General features: G+C 41.9%; 1 protein-coding gene across 1 annotated transcript; it reads right to left on the reverse strand.

Annotated features, from left to right (window-relative positions):
* Positions 1–4,659: 4,659 nt before the first annotated feature.
* On the reverse strand, positions 4,660–17,989 carry ppm1da (protein phosphatase, Mg2+/Mn2+ dependent, 1Da). The gene is made up of 6 exons (XM_075474188.1): positions 17,341–17,989; positions 12,932–13,160; positions 10,493–10,617; positions 7,910–8,091; positions 7,505–7,729; positions 4,660–7,073 (listed from the first exon to the last, which is right to left on the reverse strand). The coding sequence occupies exons 1-6, from the start codon at positions 17,855–17,857 to the stop codon at positions 6,696–6,698; spliced, it is 1,656 nt and encodes a 551-aa protein (XP_075330303.1). The 5' UTR covers positions 17,858–17,989; the 3' UTR covers positions 4,660–6,695.
* Between the last annotated feature and the right edge of the window lie 826 nt (positions 17,990–18,815).

An 18,815-nucleotide genomic window follows, 5' to 3' on the forward strand; every position in this document is an offset into this window, starting at 1 on the left:
CAGGTTCAGGGGTGGAAAAAAAAGGGTGGAGGGGGGTGACCATAGACATATAAAGATATTTATTTGTATTATATCTTTATATGTCTATGGGGGTGAATATTGCAGATATCACAATTACGCTTGGCTTGATTAAATTACACAATTGTCTTACTATCCTAGCACTGACCCTGTACTTCCCCACCCCCTCTACTGCACTTTCTCTTTCTGTACTTCCTTCTATGCCTTCACTCTATCTCTACACTGTCACCTCTGACAGAGTCTGACTTGTGGTTTCCTTCTATGTAGCTTTATTAGCTGTAATGTTGTATGTTTTTTTCAGTTGTAAGTCGCTTTGGATAAAAGCGTCTGCTAAATGCATAAACATAAACATATTGAAACATCATATGAAAATTAATTGTTTTACTTTTAAAAATTCTACATTTGAATATTAAATTGAGGTTTATCTACTTCAATATGTGATCATTTGTTTGGACCGATATGTGCAACAACAAAAAAAGAAAAACAAAAGAAAGAGCAACCTGTCAGTGTATTCTGGATATTTTTTTACACCCATTTTGTTAAATGTATTTCTTTAAAAATGACAGCAATGGTTTATCTTGGATTTTACCTCCTAAAAGTACACTTTCAGTGATTAAGGACAATGTGTCATGTTATGGACACAAGTATATCAGAATATTAGATAAATACATACACGACAATGCTTTTATGTTAATATGAGCAACATACTATGAATACTATAGCTATGCAAAAGATATGAAGAGAAACTATTATTGTAAAAAATATGAGCAGTAAATGAGCTAGGGTTAAAATGATATTGTATATATTGCATTAATGCAAAATAAGCGCTGTGGCAGAACTATGCAAATGGTCTAAACAACATGGTATTACAGCAGAAATAGAAAGCAGATGTTGATGGGATTTTGTTAACTGTTAGCCAGTATTTGATGTCTAGGTGAGGGAATGATCATGTGGATTCAAACTTAAAGATGGAGATGCACCACTTCAATCCTGCTAATATTTTGGGAAGTGGCTGCAGTAGCTCAACTACCTTTTAAACACATTCAGCTCCACCATTTTCTTCCCACTTTGTTGGAGGCACATCATAATGTGAGCTTTGGAACTTTGTCCCCATGGAATGTGTCAGCAGCTCATACCACAGCCTGTGTTGGGGGTTTAGGGGGAAGAATTCAGATAGCCTAAACTACTGTATAATGGTCAGGAGGTCCAGGGTCCCGTGATAGAATGAGTTTGGCGGTTATTTGGGAGTAAATGATGATCTCAAAACAGAGCAACAGTAGTCAAGTCAAGTGGTTTTATTGTCATTTTAACCATATACAGTGGTGTACAGTGCACAGTGATACGAAACAACGTTCCTCCAGGACCAAGGTGCTACACAGAACAGTAACTACACAACCCAACATAAAGTGCACGTGTGCAGTAGCATGTGCAATAACGCAAGACAATACAATAAATACGCAGGACAGTTTACAATATAACAGAGCAAAAAACAATAAATACAGGGAAGGGAACAGTGCAGATAGCCCACTGATAGTGGGAACAGTAGGTGTAAACAATGTGTTTAGCAGCAGTTATTTGTCCATATTTGAAATAAATGTAAACATTGTACTCTTAAGTTTGTGTAGACAGATTTAAGGGATGAGATAGTGTGTGTGTGTGTGTGTGTGTGTGCATGTGCATGTTCAGTCTGGTCACTCATGTGTGCAATTTGTTCATACCAGACTCTGATTGTTTGGGATTCTAATAGCTTGGGGGAAGAAACTGTTGCACAGTCTGGATGTGAGGGCCCGGATGCTTCGGTACCTTTTCCCAGACGGTAGGAGGGTGAAGAGTGTGTGTGAGGGGTGTGTGTGATCATCCACAATGCTGGTTGCTTTGCGGATGCAGCGTGTAGTGTAAATGTCTGTGATGGGACGGAGAGAGACACACCGATGATCTTCTCAGCTGTTCTCACTACCCGCTGTAGGGACTAGCGATCCGAAATGGTGCAATTCCCAAACCAGGCAGTGATGCAGCTGCTCAGGATGCTCTCGATGGTTCCTCTGTAGAATGTAGTGAGGATGGGAGGTGGGAGATGTGCCTTCCTCAGCCTTCGCAGGAAGTAAAGACGCTGCTGGGCTTTCTTGGCTATGGCGCTGGTGTTGAGGGACCAGGTGAGATCCTCTGCCAGGTGAACTCCAAGGAACTTGGTGCTCTTGACGATCTCCACAGCAGAGCCGTCGATGTTCATTGGAGAGTGATCACGCCTTGTCCTTCTGAAGTCAACAACCATCTCTTTGGTCTTGTCTATGTTCAGAGACAGGTTGTTGGTTCTACACCAGTCCGTTAACCGTTGGACTTCCTCTCTGTATGCTGACTTGTCATTCTTGCTGATGAGACCCACCACAGTTGTGTCATCTGCGAACTTGATGATGTGATTCGAGCTGTGCATTGCTGTACAGTCGTGACTCAGCAAGGTGAACAGCAATGGACTGAGCACACAGCCCTGGGGGGGCCCCAGTGCTCAGAAGCTGTTGCATCCAATCTGTACTGACTGAGGTCTCCCAGTCAGGAAGTCCAGGATCCAGTTACAGAGAGAAGTGTTCAGGCCCATTAGGTTCAGCCTTCCGATCAGGTGCTGAGGAATGATCGTGTTGAATGCTGAACTAAAGTCTAAACTAAACTAAACAGCATCCGAACATAAGTGTTCTTATTGTCCAGGTGGGTGAGCGCCAGGTGAAGGGTGGTGGATATGGCGTTGTCCGTTGAGCGGTTGGGACGGTACGCACACTGCAGAGGATCTAATGAAGGAGGCAGCAGGGTCTTGATGTGCCTCATGACAGGTCTCTCAAAGCACTTCATGTTGATGGGTGTGAGTGCAACGGGACGGTAGTCACTGAGGCAGGACACTGAAGACTTCTTTGGTACGGGTATGATGGTGGTTACCTTGAGGCACGATGGGACGATGGTACTGCTCAGGGCAGATGTTGAAGACATCTCTCAGCTGGTCTGCACATTCCCTCTACCAGGAATGTTGTCTGGTCCAGCGGCTTTCCGTGGGTCGACTCTGAGTTTTTCTCATGTCAGCTGGTCGTTGGGAGGAGGGGTGGTCTTCCTCGCTGCCACGCCATTCTGTGTCTCGAACCAAGCATAGAAGTCGTTCAGTGCATCTGGAAGGGAGGCATCACTGTCACAGGCAGGTGGTGTTGTCCTGTAGTTGGTGATGGCCTGGATGCCCTGCCACATGGGCCGCGTGTCACCGCTGTCTCTGAAGTGGCTGTGGATGCTCCGACCGTGTGCGCGCTTTGCCTCTCTGATGGCCCGGGACAGTTTGGCCCTTGCTGTTCATAGGGCCGCCTTGTCTCCTGCTTTGAAGGCAGAGTCTCGAGCCTTCAGCAGAGCACGCACCTCTGCAGTCATCCACGGCTTCTGGTTGGGACGTATGGTGATGGTCTTGGAGATAGTCACGTCGTCTATACAATTGCCGGTATAGCAGGTCACAGACAATGTGTACTCCTCCAAGTCTGTGGTGTTGCTGTAGGTTGCAGCCTCCTTAAACATCTGCCAGTAAGTGTGTTCTGGCCCCTCCTGTACACTGCTTCTATGTTGGCAGACCACTCCAGTTTATTATCCAGCACCACCCCCAGGTATTTGCAGGTCTGAACAGTCTCTATCTCCCCTTCATCAATGCAGACTAACTGGTATGGAGTTTTAGATCTCCTGAAGTCCACCACCAGCTCTTTGGTCTTGGTGGTCTTCAGGAGGAAACAGTTATTTTTGGTCCAGCCATTGAAGGACCCCTGTACTCCTTCTCCTGTCCACCATGCACACATGCCACAACAGCCGTATCATCAGAATACTTCTGTATGTGGCAGGACTCTGAGTTGTTGACTCAGGTCTCGATCCGCTCGTACAGCTTTGAAGCCGGGTGTGTTGTCGTTCAGCCAGGACTCAGACAGACAGATCAAACTGCTCTCCTTATACAGTCGTTGGTTCCGTACAACGCCTCTCGCTCATCACACTTGTTTGGTAGTGAGTTAGCGTTTCCCATAATCACAGAGGGCATAAAAGGTTTGTACCTCCACCTCCCGTTGTGCCTCTTTGCCTTTAGTTTCGCTCCAGCTCTGCATCCACGGTACAGCTTTTTTAGCTCGGTCAGAATTGGATGTTTGATTCCGCTTCCAATCTTTGACAGTTCTTCTCTTGTGCACACTGCCCTAGTAGCAGTGCAAATTGTAAAAAAATAAAACAAAATGTAAATAAAAAGCAAATTACTAAAAATGTTTAGATAAAAACTAGAAATTATAATCATATAAACAACGAACAAAATTGAGAGCCACACAGACTTGCTGCCGATAAGGCCGGCGCATAGCAACCAAAGTAATACTACAATTACTTAACTTTAGAGAGGATTTTATTTAAATAGGATTATTTATATGTTTTTTTCCACTGTACGCATGAATGTTAGCTGTTTGTACAGCTATCAGAGATTTATGTCAATTCTCAGAAATAGTGTATAAAAAAATCTGAATCAATGCAAGTAACAGATTCTGTTCTTGCAGACACTGTCGAAGATAAAGATTTGGTCAACTGAGTAACAGTTTTTTGAGCAATGAGTTCTTTAAGCCTGGACAACAAACAAATTTGAGAGCTCATGTGACATTTGCTCTGACTGAATGATTTAATTCAAATGTATGCATTTTTATATTGTTAGTTACAGAGAGAAAGTGCACTTAACTTTCTGGAGAAAAAAAAAATCATCATAGAACATTTAACAGAGACCTAGAAATCCATGTTTTCTGTGTAATGGTCATTGTTCTGTTGAGCTGAAAATATATTATTGGATTCCTACACATACAACAGAACCAAAAAAACTTTGCAATGTCCTGCAAACTTCACATAGTTTCTAAAACGTTTAGATTACGTGTCATATGACACCCTCAAAATACGTAATCCATTCCCAGTTGTACAATTTCTTAAAGAAAACAAATCCCTTATCCAAGTCATGATAATAGTGCCAAAAAATCCACTAAAAGTCCATGCGGGGTGTATCTCCTCACAAAAGAGCCTTTCTCATTCACCTGTACCAATACAAGTGTAGATGCAGCTAGAGGGAGCATTGCTTTTTTAAGAAGAATTACATCTAGCTGCCACGGGACAGCCTCACCAAAACAGAACCAGTACTGTCCCGTCCAATTGAAAAATAGGGTGCCTGGGTCGACTGGTGAACAAACACTTCCATCTCAACAGGGACCAACATGCATATGATGGAGTACGACATAAGTGCCATCTATAGTGCAGCTATAATGGAACTCTGAGAATACCAAATAATTAGAAGCATTAGCTGTAAATAGTTTTTAAATCAGTTCCTTTGAACTGATGACAAGCTGACCTGGATGTGCATGAACCTGGATGTTCAGAAAGAAACTCAGAAGGAGCGATCTACAATTTAAGAGACAGAAACACCAACGTCTGCAGAAGCAGATGGCTTTTCAAAGGCATTCCTGGAGACTTGTGAAATTGAAAAAGTATAAATCGGTGGCGCAGGCTCAGGAGAGTGAAGCGAGCTTCATCACAAACAACAATGAAATATAATTGAGTTAGTAGAATTTTCCCAAAGATCCACTGTGCAATTAAAACACCTTCCACTGAAAAAAATTTCATAAGGGGACAACTGTATTATGACAAATATATACTTTAAAAAAAATATATCATTGACACGCATTACACATACTTTTACATCAATACACACAATGTACTATCATACTGATTTGTGACTGTATCAGCACCTCCAGTTCATATTCAAGACAAATCTCCAGTGATTAAATAAAATAACAATAGATAAATATGTTAAAACACTAAGATCTGCACACAATGGCATGTTTACCATGTGAGGGGTTAATGAGGAAAGCTGTGGTGGAGCTCCTCTGAAAAGGGATTTTAATGTTCTATATCATCATTTAATTAAAGAATGTATAAAAAATATATCTGTTTTACATAAACAGTTTGACTTACTTAAATACTCAGCTATAAAATGCACCGTATTTACAACAGCAACATTAGTCGAACTTAAATCTTACAACTAGAGACAGAGGTGAAGTAAGACACATTTAAAGTTCCAATGTGTAGGATTTAGGGATATCTACTGGCAGAAACACTTTCATTAGGATAGACTCCTGTGAAATGTAACAATATTGTATAAATGTATAAATAAAATACATTTACATTTACAAATAAGAATCAGAGTTTTCCATCAATAGACAGCACGGATCCTCTTATTAAGGCTGCCATATAACACGTTGCAGCGGTACGTTTCTACAGTAGCCCTGGAAGGACAAATCAAACCCTGGATCTACAGAAGGCGATTCTCATATTCAGCTCTCAGCTCTCGGGATCAGGGCTACTCAGGCTACATCGGTTGCAATCAACATTTTTGCCACTAGATGTCATAATATCCAACACACTGCTCCTTTTTTCAGCATTTCATTAACAATTTGAGAGGGAAAAAGAAAAGATACACACAAATAGAATCCATTCAAAAACTAAACAAAACAACTTTTCAAGTGACAGTTATAGAGACGCTGAGCTACAAGACAGGTCTCACCACAACCTTATGAGCAAGGCTGCTTTGAGCTGTAACAATGTGCAGCAGAACTGCCGACATAAGGAATAGAAATGCTGACAATGGGAAGTGCATTTCAGTACACACACACGGTGGTCTTATGCTGCTGCAGAATGGGAGAGACGTTGTTGGAGTCCTGTTTTTTCTCTGCATTGTGTTGGACCAGCGGTGGCCTGTCAGAAGTCCTGCGCCGGGCCTTCTTTGACAACAGCCGTGATGGTGGTGATCCATTTATAGTTCTTTTGCTGTGTGTTATCCTGCTGCCTACTGTCCTATCAGAAGGACAGGATTGACTGGGCAACTCTGTACTGCTGTTTGACCGAAGTGAAGTCGGACCGAAGGGGTCAGACAAATTCACATGGTACAAGCTGTTGCTTCCAGACAGTCCATCCCGTCGCTCAAGGGCAGGCAGGAACTCACAAATGGCAGAGTTAGAGTCTTCGTCCTGAGGACGCTGCCGGAGAAAAGAACACTGATGGCTTACCGATGAGGATAATACACCTTTCACTCTTCTTTCTATACAGTATGCATGAAACAGTTGATAAAACTGAAAGCAGGCAAACATCATTCTGGCACCAACACACAAAACTCTTGGGAAAATCATAACATGGACTGATTGGTTCATTGGGATAATGCTCTCACACCCTTAAATTTCCATCCATTCATCCGTTATCTTCCACTTATCTCAGGCTGGGTTGCAACCTATGAGAAGTGATCATTGAATTTTTAATAATATGTAGATCGTTTCCATCCAGCTAAATGATGAGAAATCAGTGCAGGTGTAGGAAAGTTGTGAATGTCGAGGCCCAGAATAAATGATCATGCCTTCACAACCATAAACAAAGCATGTCATTGGAAATAAAATGGCGGTGGCCCTCTCCTCACCTGAAGCAGCGGAGTATCTGCACGGGAGATTGAGGCGGGAGGACACTGGGACACCTTGTCCAGGTCGAGCAGCACTTCCTCATGGTGCAGCGTTTCTTGTGAGGTCCCCGGCTCCTGCAGGGCGATCACAATGGCGCTGGTGTTGTCAGCACGCAACATTCGCTGGCGCCACCGCAGCAGAGCATGGCTGACCAGCTGCCGAGCACTCGATACGCCACACTGTGCCTACAGCAGGAAAGTTTGTTGTCACAGTGTCATGGCTCCATAATGAGGTATATGTTACCTATTATCATTCAATACAATTTATTTTGATTGTGGCCACTTATCTAAGAGTTAGTCTAAAAATCACTAGTATCCAGACACCAACGCTGGTCCCAAAGCACAACCGTTTATGGGCAGCCTTACCATTTCCTCATCATTGTTCTGACACATGGAGATGGCCTCTTGAGGTGGCACCATATTCCACAGACCATCACTACCCAGGATGATGTAACGATGCTTTCTGGGGTCAAGGACCACCACACTAGTGTCTGGCTCTGGAGAAACTACAAACTCCCCACTGTAGAAGTCATAACTCCACAGATCACCTGTCACAAGGGAGAAAAAACACTCAAGAGATTTCTGCCATGAAACCTTTTTTCATACGACTGGTTGGTAAGAACCGATCTTAAAAAAAAATGCCAACCCTTCACATATGATAGCAGACCAGTCTGTAAAGCTAAACAAAGGAAGGACAGTACTATCTATATTAAAGTCTGGTTTTAAAGATGCATCTTCCTCTTAGTTTGACCATTCTGATTAACAGCTCCATGAGGAGAAGTGGGCAGAGATTTTGTAAGACTGTTACATAAAATTAATGATGTTCAAATTTAAAGTTGTCAAGGCAATAAGATTAGCCTAACTGCAGAAGTTGGCATTAGTGCTTTGCTTATGCTTTTTATGTAGGAGAATCAAAGTTGAATTTGTATTGTGGAGATTGACACTTGAGAACTGTGGTACCAAGGCTATGCACATATGACCATCATACAGACATGGAAGAAAGGTTAAAAACTCGATTCTCAACAGGGAGAGTCTTTAAATAATAACTAAAGAAAAATAATCACTGGGATTTTGTTGCAAGTGAGCAGCTTGACAGTCTTCTCAACACATAGATTTTCAGTTGAATAAATCTGCGATGTTAAAAACTTTTAAAAGCTTCAGGTTAGGGGTGGGCGATATGGAAAAAATGTTGTATCACGATTTTTTTGCATAAAATCACGATTTCGATTTTTTATCACGATCTTCCATCCAAAAAAAAAAAAAGAAAGACCAATTACAGTAGAGTTAAGTCGACATGCTGAACCACAGAAGAGCTAAGGAGTAAAAGAAAGAATTTGGCAATCAACACATTGTAATTCAACTGTAAGCCAATTCAAGATGAAAAATAATGATCTAATTAATGACATCTGACACAGTGAGAGTGAAGCAACCGGAACTAGAAAAACGAACCACTGATGACGACTTGACTCCACCTGTTAGAAAGCCCATGTTGTTTGGTTATTTTCAGTTAAATACATTAATTACCTCCGCCAATGAGGTTATGTGATCGCCCGAGTCTGTTGGTTGTTCGTCTGTTCGTGCTGCAATCTTGCGACCTGCCACAAGGTGGCGCGACCTGGCGGAGGTCTGCACTCTCTGAGTGCATTTCTAGTTCATATTGTGTTTTACGGTGAGTTTTCATACGTCCAACGTTCGTGAACGCACCATAGACGTTCCGATGTTCCTGAATGTACCGCACCTGTGCGTGAGACGATGTCGCTGTAAAGGCTGAGTTATACTTCTTTTTACTGCCCTTGCGCTTTCTTCTTGCGTTTATGTTAATGGCTCGAGACGTTTATACTTCATTTAGCTTTGCCGGCGCTTGCGTGTGCTGCGTGACGATTCACCGCCAGGACAGTAGGTGGAGTAGCGGGTTTTTTCAATGACAAGCCTACTATGATGAAAGGAAATTCACCGCCAGGACCTCTTCGAGTGATTCATGCTTCTTCTTCTTGTAAATAGCCGGTATTTTGTCAGATTTTCAACACCTTGGGGGTCTAAACGACTACTTTCTCGCCTGAAAATGTTTCAAATGTTGCTAAAGTTATATATTTACAGAGTTTATAACTTAAGGGAAATCAGCTTTTCAGGCTGGCTGATTTCGGCTCGGACAGGAGTGAAGTGCACTGTGTGTAAACGCTCTGCATGCTGTCAGATCGATGAGTATGCCGTTTTCAAGTAGTAGGCTTGCGTCTTTTTCTTGCGTGAAGTTTAGAAAATTGAGGTGACACACGCAAGCTCGCAATGGGGGGCTTGCAACCGCGCAAGGGCTTGCGTTTCTTCTTGCGTTTCTTCTTGCGTCTTGCTTTGCGTCTTGCGTTACCGACTATAAACCAGGCTTAAAGTTTCGTTTCTCCTCCCGATGCAGCAGTGAACAGCTTGTAATTTTCCCTTTGCTGTTTTCACCTAACATTAGCCTGTACACCCTGGGTTTATTGTGTGTAAATGCCAGAAGAACCACAGCCAAATAAATCCGCCACAAACTGGACATCTGTATCCGTGTCTTTTAACGGGGACACACACCAGCATTAAAAAAAATAATAATAAATCATTGCGCTGATTGGCAAAGGCGATCTATACGGTTTCTCTAATTTGGTAGATCGCCTGCGATTCTCCACTCTTCCTCGCCAGTCACGATTTTATATCGTCAGATCGCGCACCCCTACTTCAGGTTAAGACAATGATTCAGACAGTGGTTTCAGATTGGACAAAATGCGGACAATTTCAACTTGGACATGAAATTCTGACAAACAATTCGCAGACTGTGTAAAAAAACATTCCACCCAATGTTTTTCATTTAAGGGCACAGAAGACTTTTACTAAATCAATTCCATGTGGAAATAATTATGAAAATATCATTCATGCTGCATTAGTAACAGCTGAGGTTACACTGACAAATGTTTTTCTAACCTAAAGCTCGAGCCACCGCCAAGAAAGGTATTTGGTCGATCACTGTGCTCCGACGGACTGGTCCATTGTGACTAAGCCTCGGCCTCTTCCAAACCACCCGGTTCACTCCTGACTTCTTGATCACACTGTCAGCAGATAAGAGAGAGGCTTTTAACACAGTTTTAACACAGCACGGATAATATTCCACACCATTAGCTAAGTCTAATGCTGCCGACACATCACATAACAATACGCACTGTACCCAGTTAGTTCAACTATGTTCTGCACTTTATTGATGTGTAGAACAGTTTCTTAACAGTTTAAAACCTGAAAAAAGTATATTAAATAGATGCACCAATTAGTGCCTGGTTGTTAAAATAGAACATTTCAGCTAAACCAATCGTGAGAATAACCTAAAGGTACGTCTGAGTCTCCTCAGAAAGGCAGAAATACAGTTGCATCGAGCTCACATCCAAAACATGGAGCACACAACTTTTTCCTTCTCCTCCTGCATATGAGGATGAGGATGATGAGGATGATGAACACAGTGCTCCTTACAGTGCTTTACTGCATTCTTTTTGTTACATATTCAGGTATAAATGTTATACTGAAATTCCTTTTATACTATCTTTTTAAAAATCACTTTATTCTTTTTTTTTGGTTTGTTTTGATTTCCAACAACCACCAAAAGTAGAAATAATCTGATACAATACAGTCAAGGTTTTTGAGGTTGACTACTGAATCTTCTCTTCTGCCTGCAGAGATAATAATACAGCAAACATTCATTTTTAAAAATAAAAATCTCGGAATGTTTTGAGAATTAAGAATAGACTTTTGTCCACAAAAGCTGGTTTGTAGCTCATTTAGATAGAAGGAGAGTCTCCATGTGACACACATTTTACGACGCTAAAGGCTCTGGAGCAGAGTGCAGGGCAGACAACACAGCATGGAAAACTCCCAGTGTTTAGTTTACAAGATGTTTCAAAGGCTCTCTACTTATCTGTAACGCTTACGCTTTTTGTGTCGACATCTACACTACATGCATCTGCAAAATTGACCAACAAGTAGAAACACAAAAAAGCAAGCAGAAAGCAGAATTATCTGCTCTATTTTGATCCCATATCTTATCAAACACTGGTGTGTGCGAGTCCAGAGGTCTCCTGTGAGACGCCAGAGAGTCTGTCTCATAGTCACCATAACAAAGCCAATAGGGGACTGTTAAAACTGGATGGGTTGTCATCTCCTGTTGTGCATTTTGTCAGCAGCCTATTATCTTGTCACTTTCCTCTTTGCTCGGCCCTTTGAATTATGACGCATTTAAGAATAATAATAAAAATAAAAAAACACTGACCTTCCTGTGACACGAAAGTCGTACATGAAGCCAAGCTTCAGTTACCAGTTTGACCTGGCTATTTACTGGACCATAAATATAGAAATATGGAAACATATGTATGTATATGAATGTCTTGGTTTACGTCTCACAGCAAAGAGAAATAAACTGATGTTTATGGTGACAAAAATCACCATTCAAGTAACTGCCCTTGTCTCGGTATACATGCATAAGAGAAGAATAAAGTTATTAAAATCAGGTTAAATGACACTAGAAAAAAAAAAAGAAAAAAAAAAGAATTATTGTGTTAGTCCCACCAAAAACATGGTAGTGTGCCCAAAATTAAGCTCCTCAAAACCAGGCTAACACATCCTTTCAATTAGGTTGGGGTGGAATTACTCTGCATGGAAATGCTCAGCAAGAATAAAGTGGACCATGGCGCTTTGTACATGCAGCAAACAGTAAAGTGTTAGTCTATATATTAATACAACCTGATTCCCAATAAGGCTTCTCTCATTCACATAATTCTCAGTTTCTTTTGTCAGAGGGCTAAACATGTCATGAATAGTGACTCAAAAATAAGTCCAATAAGACTGACTGATCATTGTCGCTTAAAATATTTTTAGACTGTTTTAGACTGTCCAGTAAAACCTGGTTTTAGAACTACCGTGTCACCAGACATAATTCACCATTCCAGTAACTTAAAGAGCATGTCTATTCACTGAATTTGGATAGATTTACATGGAAGATAAGCCCTCACAGAAAAGGGTAGAAATGTTGGTTTGATCGCACAGTCTACAGCTCGGAGAAGGTCTCAGACCCAATATGTAAAGTCATGTCATATGAGCATAGCTGTACAGTTTTTGTCAAACTAGTTAAGAGACCATCAATAAACATACCAAAGACAACCCGAAGAACCTAATCCCACTCAAAAGAGAACACTTTGATTTACTACTGTGAAAAGGAGATGTTTCTTCTTCTTATCAAGCACTTATTCCCAGACATCGAATAGTGAGGGTGGGGAAAAGGAAATAAAGTGAAGCTGGAGGTCATGTTTTCCCAGAAATGTCCTTACCTTAACCAGGAACTGGAACCAGTAACAATTGAGTGTCTTGTGTGTTAAAACTTACCTCCCCCCCAAACCTTCAATACGCTCCCTCTCCCTGGGTAATTCAGGCTTGTGGTCTTGTGTGACTTCTTCAGCTCTGATGAATGGGACTATGGGGTCATCTTGGACCCCCAGAACCACAGCAGAGTCCCCAACGTGGGCCACATACATACGGTTTCCTCTAATGACCACTACACTGGCAGTGGTGCCTGATGTACTGGGAAGGCCTGTAAGGGTTTTTGGCCATTCAGCTGAGAAGACAGAAGAAAGAAAAAGAGCAGGTTAACTGATAGTGCACGGTTTATACGCAGATCACAGCACGTTTTCTGACACACACCCAACTACACACGCCTAACTATACACACCCAACTACACACGCCTAACTATACACACCCAACTACACACGCCTAACTATACACACCCAACTACACACACCTAACTATACACACCCAACTACACACGCCTAACTATACACACCCAACTACACACACCTAACTATACACACCCAACTACACACGCCTAACTATACACACCCAACTACACACGCCTAACTATACACACCCAACTACACACGCCTAACTATACACACCCAACTACACACGCCTAACTATACACACCCAACTACACACGCCTAACTATACACACCCAACTACACACACCTAACTATACACACCCAACTACACACGCCTAACTATACACACCCAACTACACACGCCTAACTATACACACCCAACTACACACACCTAACTATACACACCCAACTACACACGCCTAACTATACACACCCAACTACACACCCAACTACACACGCCTAACTATACACACCCAACTACACACGCCTAACTATACACACCCAACTACACACACCTAACTATACACACCCAACTACACACCCAACTACACACGCCTAACTATACACACCCAACTACACACGCCTAACTATACACACCCAACTACACACGCCTAACTATACACACCCAACTACACACACCTAACTATACACACCCAACTACACACGCCTAACTATACACACCCAACTACACACACCTAACTATACACACCCAACTACACACCCAACTACACACGCCTAACTATACACACCCAACTACACACGCCTAACTATACACACCCAACTACACACGCCTAACTATACACACCCAACTACACACGCCTAACTATACACACCCAACTACACACACCTAACTACACACACCCAACTACACACACCTAACTACACACACCCAACTACACACGCCTAACTATACACACCCAACTACACACGCCTAACTATACACACCCAACTACACACGCCTAACTATACACACCCAACTACACACGCCTAACTATACACACCCAACTACACACACCTAACTACACACACCCAACTACACACCCAGTGTTTCCCATACATTGAGGAAACTATGGCGGGCCGCCATAGTTTCCGAATCCCAATCGTTTGAAACACAGCGATTTTTTTTTTTTTTTTTTTTTTTTTTTTTTTTTTGAAACACAGCGATTTCCTCGAAAACCAACCAATATGACTATACAACAGGTGAATTAGTAATTAAACATGTCCTAAAGTGTGCAATGTCAGAGTTTTGAAGTTTAGTGGCAAAAAAGGTTTATGTGTTATTAGTCGCTGTCGGGGCGATTGACACACGTTATCGATCAGTGGGTGCGCGTGCATAAAGTTCAGCTGTAATCATCGTGATTTCGTTGACAAACATATTTTTTTGACCTATTTATATTATGAGAAATAATGTGAAATTTGAGCAATGACGAGTACACTAGTATGTTGTCCAGTATGTTGCTTAAAAAAATAGTAAGCTCAATAGTTTCTGTTTAAAATAAGGTGTTTCATCCGTCCCGACCAGGCGGAGCGGGTGAAGTTGGTTTTATATTCGACATTCGGCTATTTTCTGGCTTTATAATTGTAATAGCGTCACGAAAACCGCACCAATTAGCCTCAGGATGGTATTAATATTTACAGAAAACTAAGACTAACATACCACAGGCTTTATCAACTCACCAAAGTAAGCAAGTGTGGCGAAAGATCAGAGTAACCGCGCCGAATATACTTCTAAGTGAACTACGGCAGCCGGAGCGCTTAGGGACCGTCGCAAAAGTGCAACGCCTTTTTTTGTTCTCACTGGATATTCAACCAATGAACACCAAACCACTTCTGATGGGTTTGTGAACTCACTATAAAGCTTTCACAGCCTTTTAGTTTCCAGAAAAATCATTTTAGGTAGAACATTTACTCAGTGTGCATAGTTAATTCCATTTTAGACTTTTATTTTGTAATATCTCTCTTGTTTTTAAAGATATCAACACCAAACCACTTCTGATGTGTTTGTGAACTCATTGTGTACTTCCCACACCCTTTATTACTGTATCAAGGACAACCTTTTAATTATTTTTTAAAAGGTATAAGTAATCAGTGTATATGACTCAGTCTTATTTATGGCTTTTATTTTGTAATAGCCCTCTTGTTTTTAAAGATATCAAAACCAAACCACTTCTGATGTGTTCCTGAACTCATTGTGTACTTCCCACACCCTTTGTTATCAAGGAAAACCTTTTCAAGTTTCTCAGAAAGGCATAAGTACTCACTGTATATGATCCATTCATATTTTTCATGAAGTTTAGTTTTAACCTGTAAATATTTTCTATTACATTTGTTATCATTGGGTTTTAATGACAAGATGAGGTTTCCTTATAAGCCCACAAGGGTTTCTGACATCTCCAGCACACATTCCTTTTTTTTTTTAATTTGTTGGGTTTTTGCTGTGTATTTTTTTATATATTTGAATGAATGTGTGCAAATCAATCAAATAAAATAAAAGTAGTTTCCAAAGATTCTGTGGGAAACACTGACGCCCAACTACACACGCCCAACTACACACGCCTAACTACACACGCCCAACTACACACGCCTAACTACACACGCCCAACTACACACGCCTAACTACACACGCCCAACTACACACGCCCAACTACACACGCCCAACTACACACGCCTAACTACACACGCCCAACTACACACGCCCAACTACACACGCCCAACTACACACGCCCAACTACACACGCCCAACTACACACACCTAACTACACACGCCCAACTACACACGCCCAACTACACACACCTAACTACACACGCCCAACTACACCTGCCCAACTATCTATACACACACACACAACTACACACATCCAACTAGACACCCCTAAATACACACACCCAACTACACACACACCCAACTACACACACCTATCTACACACACACCTATCTACACACACACCCATCTACACACACACCTATCTACACACACACCTATCTACAGACACAACTACACACCCAACTACACACACCTAACTACACACACCCAACTATCTATACACACACATCCAACTAGACACCCCTAAATACACACACCTATCTACACACATAACTACACACACACACATCTACACACACACACACACACACACAACTACACACCTAACTACACACATCCAACTACACACCCCTAAATACACACACCCATCTACACACACACCCAACTACACAACTACACACACACCTATCTACAGACACAACTACACACGCCTAACTACACACAACCATCTACACATCTCCAACTACACACACAACTACACACAATGACAGGCTGAAAATAAACGCTTCATTATCGACCTTCCCAACCCCCCCTTTTTAGATCTATTTTGCCTGATGACAACTTTTGGACTTTAAGGACATTATCTGTCCGAAAGCTATTGTTCCCAGTGTAAGCTCGATCAGTCACGCGCTGTACGCACGCGCTGCACGCACACTAATATGCGAGGTTAGGCTAAAAACAGCTGACATGCCCTGGCAAGTCCAGCCCGACAGCTCGGCAGACGCCGGTGTCTGCACCGAGCTTTCACTGTCGAAAATTCAAACAGGTTTTCTTTATGAATAAGATTTTTTTTTTTAAGTTAGCAGAATACATTGCACATTAAGAAACAAGCATCTGTAGTGGTGAAGCGGTGTTACTGTGCTGCCACGGTGACGGGCTTTGTTCTGAGTGGAGCTGGAGGTTACAGCTAACTTTCCGGGCAATACCATATTTAAATACAGAAGAGAAAACTACATCTCAAATAATTCTGTATACAAACCGCAGGGTACACAAACTATACGAAGTACAGCGACACAAATGTCAGACAACTTATACTGCTTTGAAGCCAACTAAAAATGGTAGAATACTCTCGTAAGTCTGGCTTTAAGCTAACAGCACAACATACATGGCGTAGGCCGCTGATTGTAGTCTGATTTAAATGTCTGGCGTTTTCTGGGACCAATAAGCTATACAAACTGTGGGGTTGGAATCGTTTATGAAATCGAATGAATGACAGCTGACCATCACAACTTCGTAAGGTGCTGATAAACTTACGTAGCTTTTTCCACATAGCGTGGTGGCAGGCAACAAATCCTTTGCTTATGGCCGCGCAGACCTCCCGGTCACAGTCGGACCAGAATCCGCGCTGCTTCTTCATGAAGTCCCACAAATAGTCGCGTGCAAACTGTGCAGCCTCTCGACCACCGTGGCCATCAAACACAGCGAAGAAAGCGACGGAACGGCGGGAGCTACTTGTGGTACTCGGTTGAAGCCGCGGTGGGCTCCGACTTCCCGGTGAAGATGTCTTCACAAACTTACTTTGGCCTTCCGTTCGCACTGATTGGCAGAATTCGTTTTTAGTCTCCAAGGTGTCACCAATAAGTTCTGGGTGCGTATCTTCAGCCGGAGAACTGCATTTACAATCACCCACACTGCTCTCCTCTCGCTCACCGGACGTAGGCTCATCTTCTCCCGGCTGGGGCTCGACTATGACCTCGGTGACATCTTCCATGTATTTCCTCCCTCCTTGGTCGGTAAAAACGCTCACTCGCATCAGTAGTGCTTTCTCCATGGCTACAAATGTGAGAGGCTCTTCGTTTTCTCGGAACAGTGAGCATATAAAATCACGGGGATAAAATTTAATGCAGAGCTACGTCCCGTCTTTGTTTATGTTCAAGCGTAGTAAGCATGCTCAACGCATACGCGTTGACGTCAGAGACTGCCTTCTTCTGGTAAATTGACGTGGCAACGTCAATTTAGCTGTTGCCCTCTAGCGGTTAGAAGTCCCCAGGTTTAGGAGCAACTCCAAGTACCCCAGTGTAATCTAGGTATTGCATTTTCTGATGAGACTGCAAATGCAGCAGTGCTTAATGAACTGTATGACTGTGGTTTCTGCATGTTTTTTTTACGACGAAAATTACATTAAAGCTAGATGTCCAAACTTTTACTTTTGTCCTCAAATATAGTTTTCCATTTCAAATCTGAAAGTAATAATAAAAATAATAATACATAAGTTTTATATAGCGCTTTTCCAAATGCTCAAAGACGCTTTACATAAGGAACAAACAGAAAGCAGAGACAAAAACAAGACATTATAAACAAAGGTAATAATGAAATGTATGGAAAACGATGGATTAAACTTATAGAAGGGGAACATTGGGAAAACTGAGTCAAAGAAAAAATAATAAACTAGCCTAAAAGGTAACTCAAAAAAGATAGATTTGCTATAAAATGTTTTTTGTTATAGTGATCATTTATTCTTTAATGTATTGGCTATTGGTCCTCTTATGTCGATAATCAAAAAACAAAAAAGATGTCAAAACCATAATAAACTAAATCAAATCAAACGGCCACTGAGACACCATGGGAGTGAATTTACGCAGGTAATTGAGTCCATTGTCCAGGCAAAAAATTACGTTTCTTTCGGTTTATTTCTCCAACCACAAGCAAACAAACAAATGACAATGGCCTTTGCCGCCTCTCTTGCCCTGGTAAAAACCTATTTGCCCTCCCAGGTGCCTGCTCACCTG

The sequence above is a fragment of the Odontesthes bonariensis genome, chromosome 9 (genome assembly GCF_027942865.1).
Source record: "Odontesthes bonariensis isolate fOdoBon6 chromosome 9, fOdoBon6.hap1, whole genome shotgun sequence".
NCBI classification, from domain to species: Eukaryota; Metazoa; Chordata; class Actinopteri; order Atheriniformes; family Atherinopsidae; genus Odontesthes; species Odontesthes bonariensis.

Coding starts and splice junctions, on each gene's coding strand:
- ppm1da (XM_075474188.1), bottom strand. CDS start 17,857: ATGGAGAAAGCACTACTGATGCGAGTGAGCGTTTTTACCGACCAAGGA. Junction 10,618..12,931: donor ATTGAAGGTTTGGGGGGGAG/GTAAGTTTTAAC, acceptor ATCTGCTGACAG/TGTGATCAAGAAGTCAGGAG. Junction 7,730..7,909: donor AGAACAATGATGAGGAAATG/GTAAGGCTGCCC, acceptor TTCCTGCTGTAG/GCACAGTGTGGCGTATCGAG.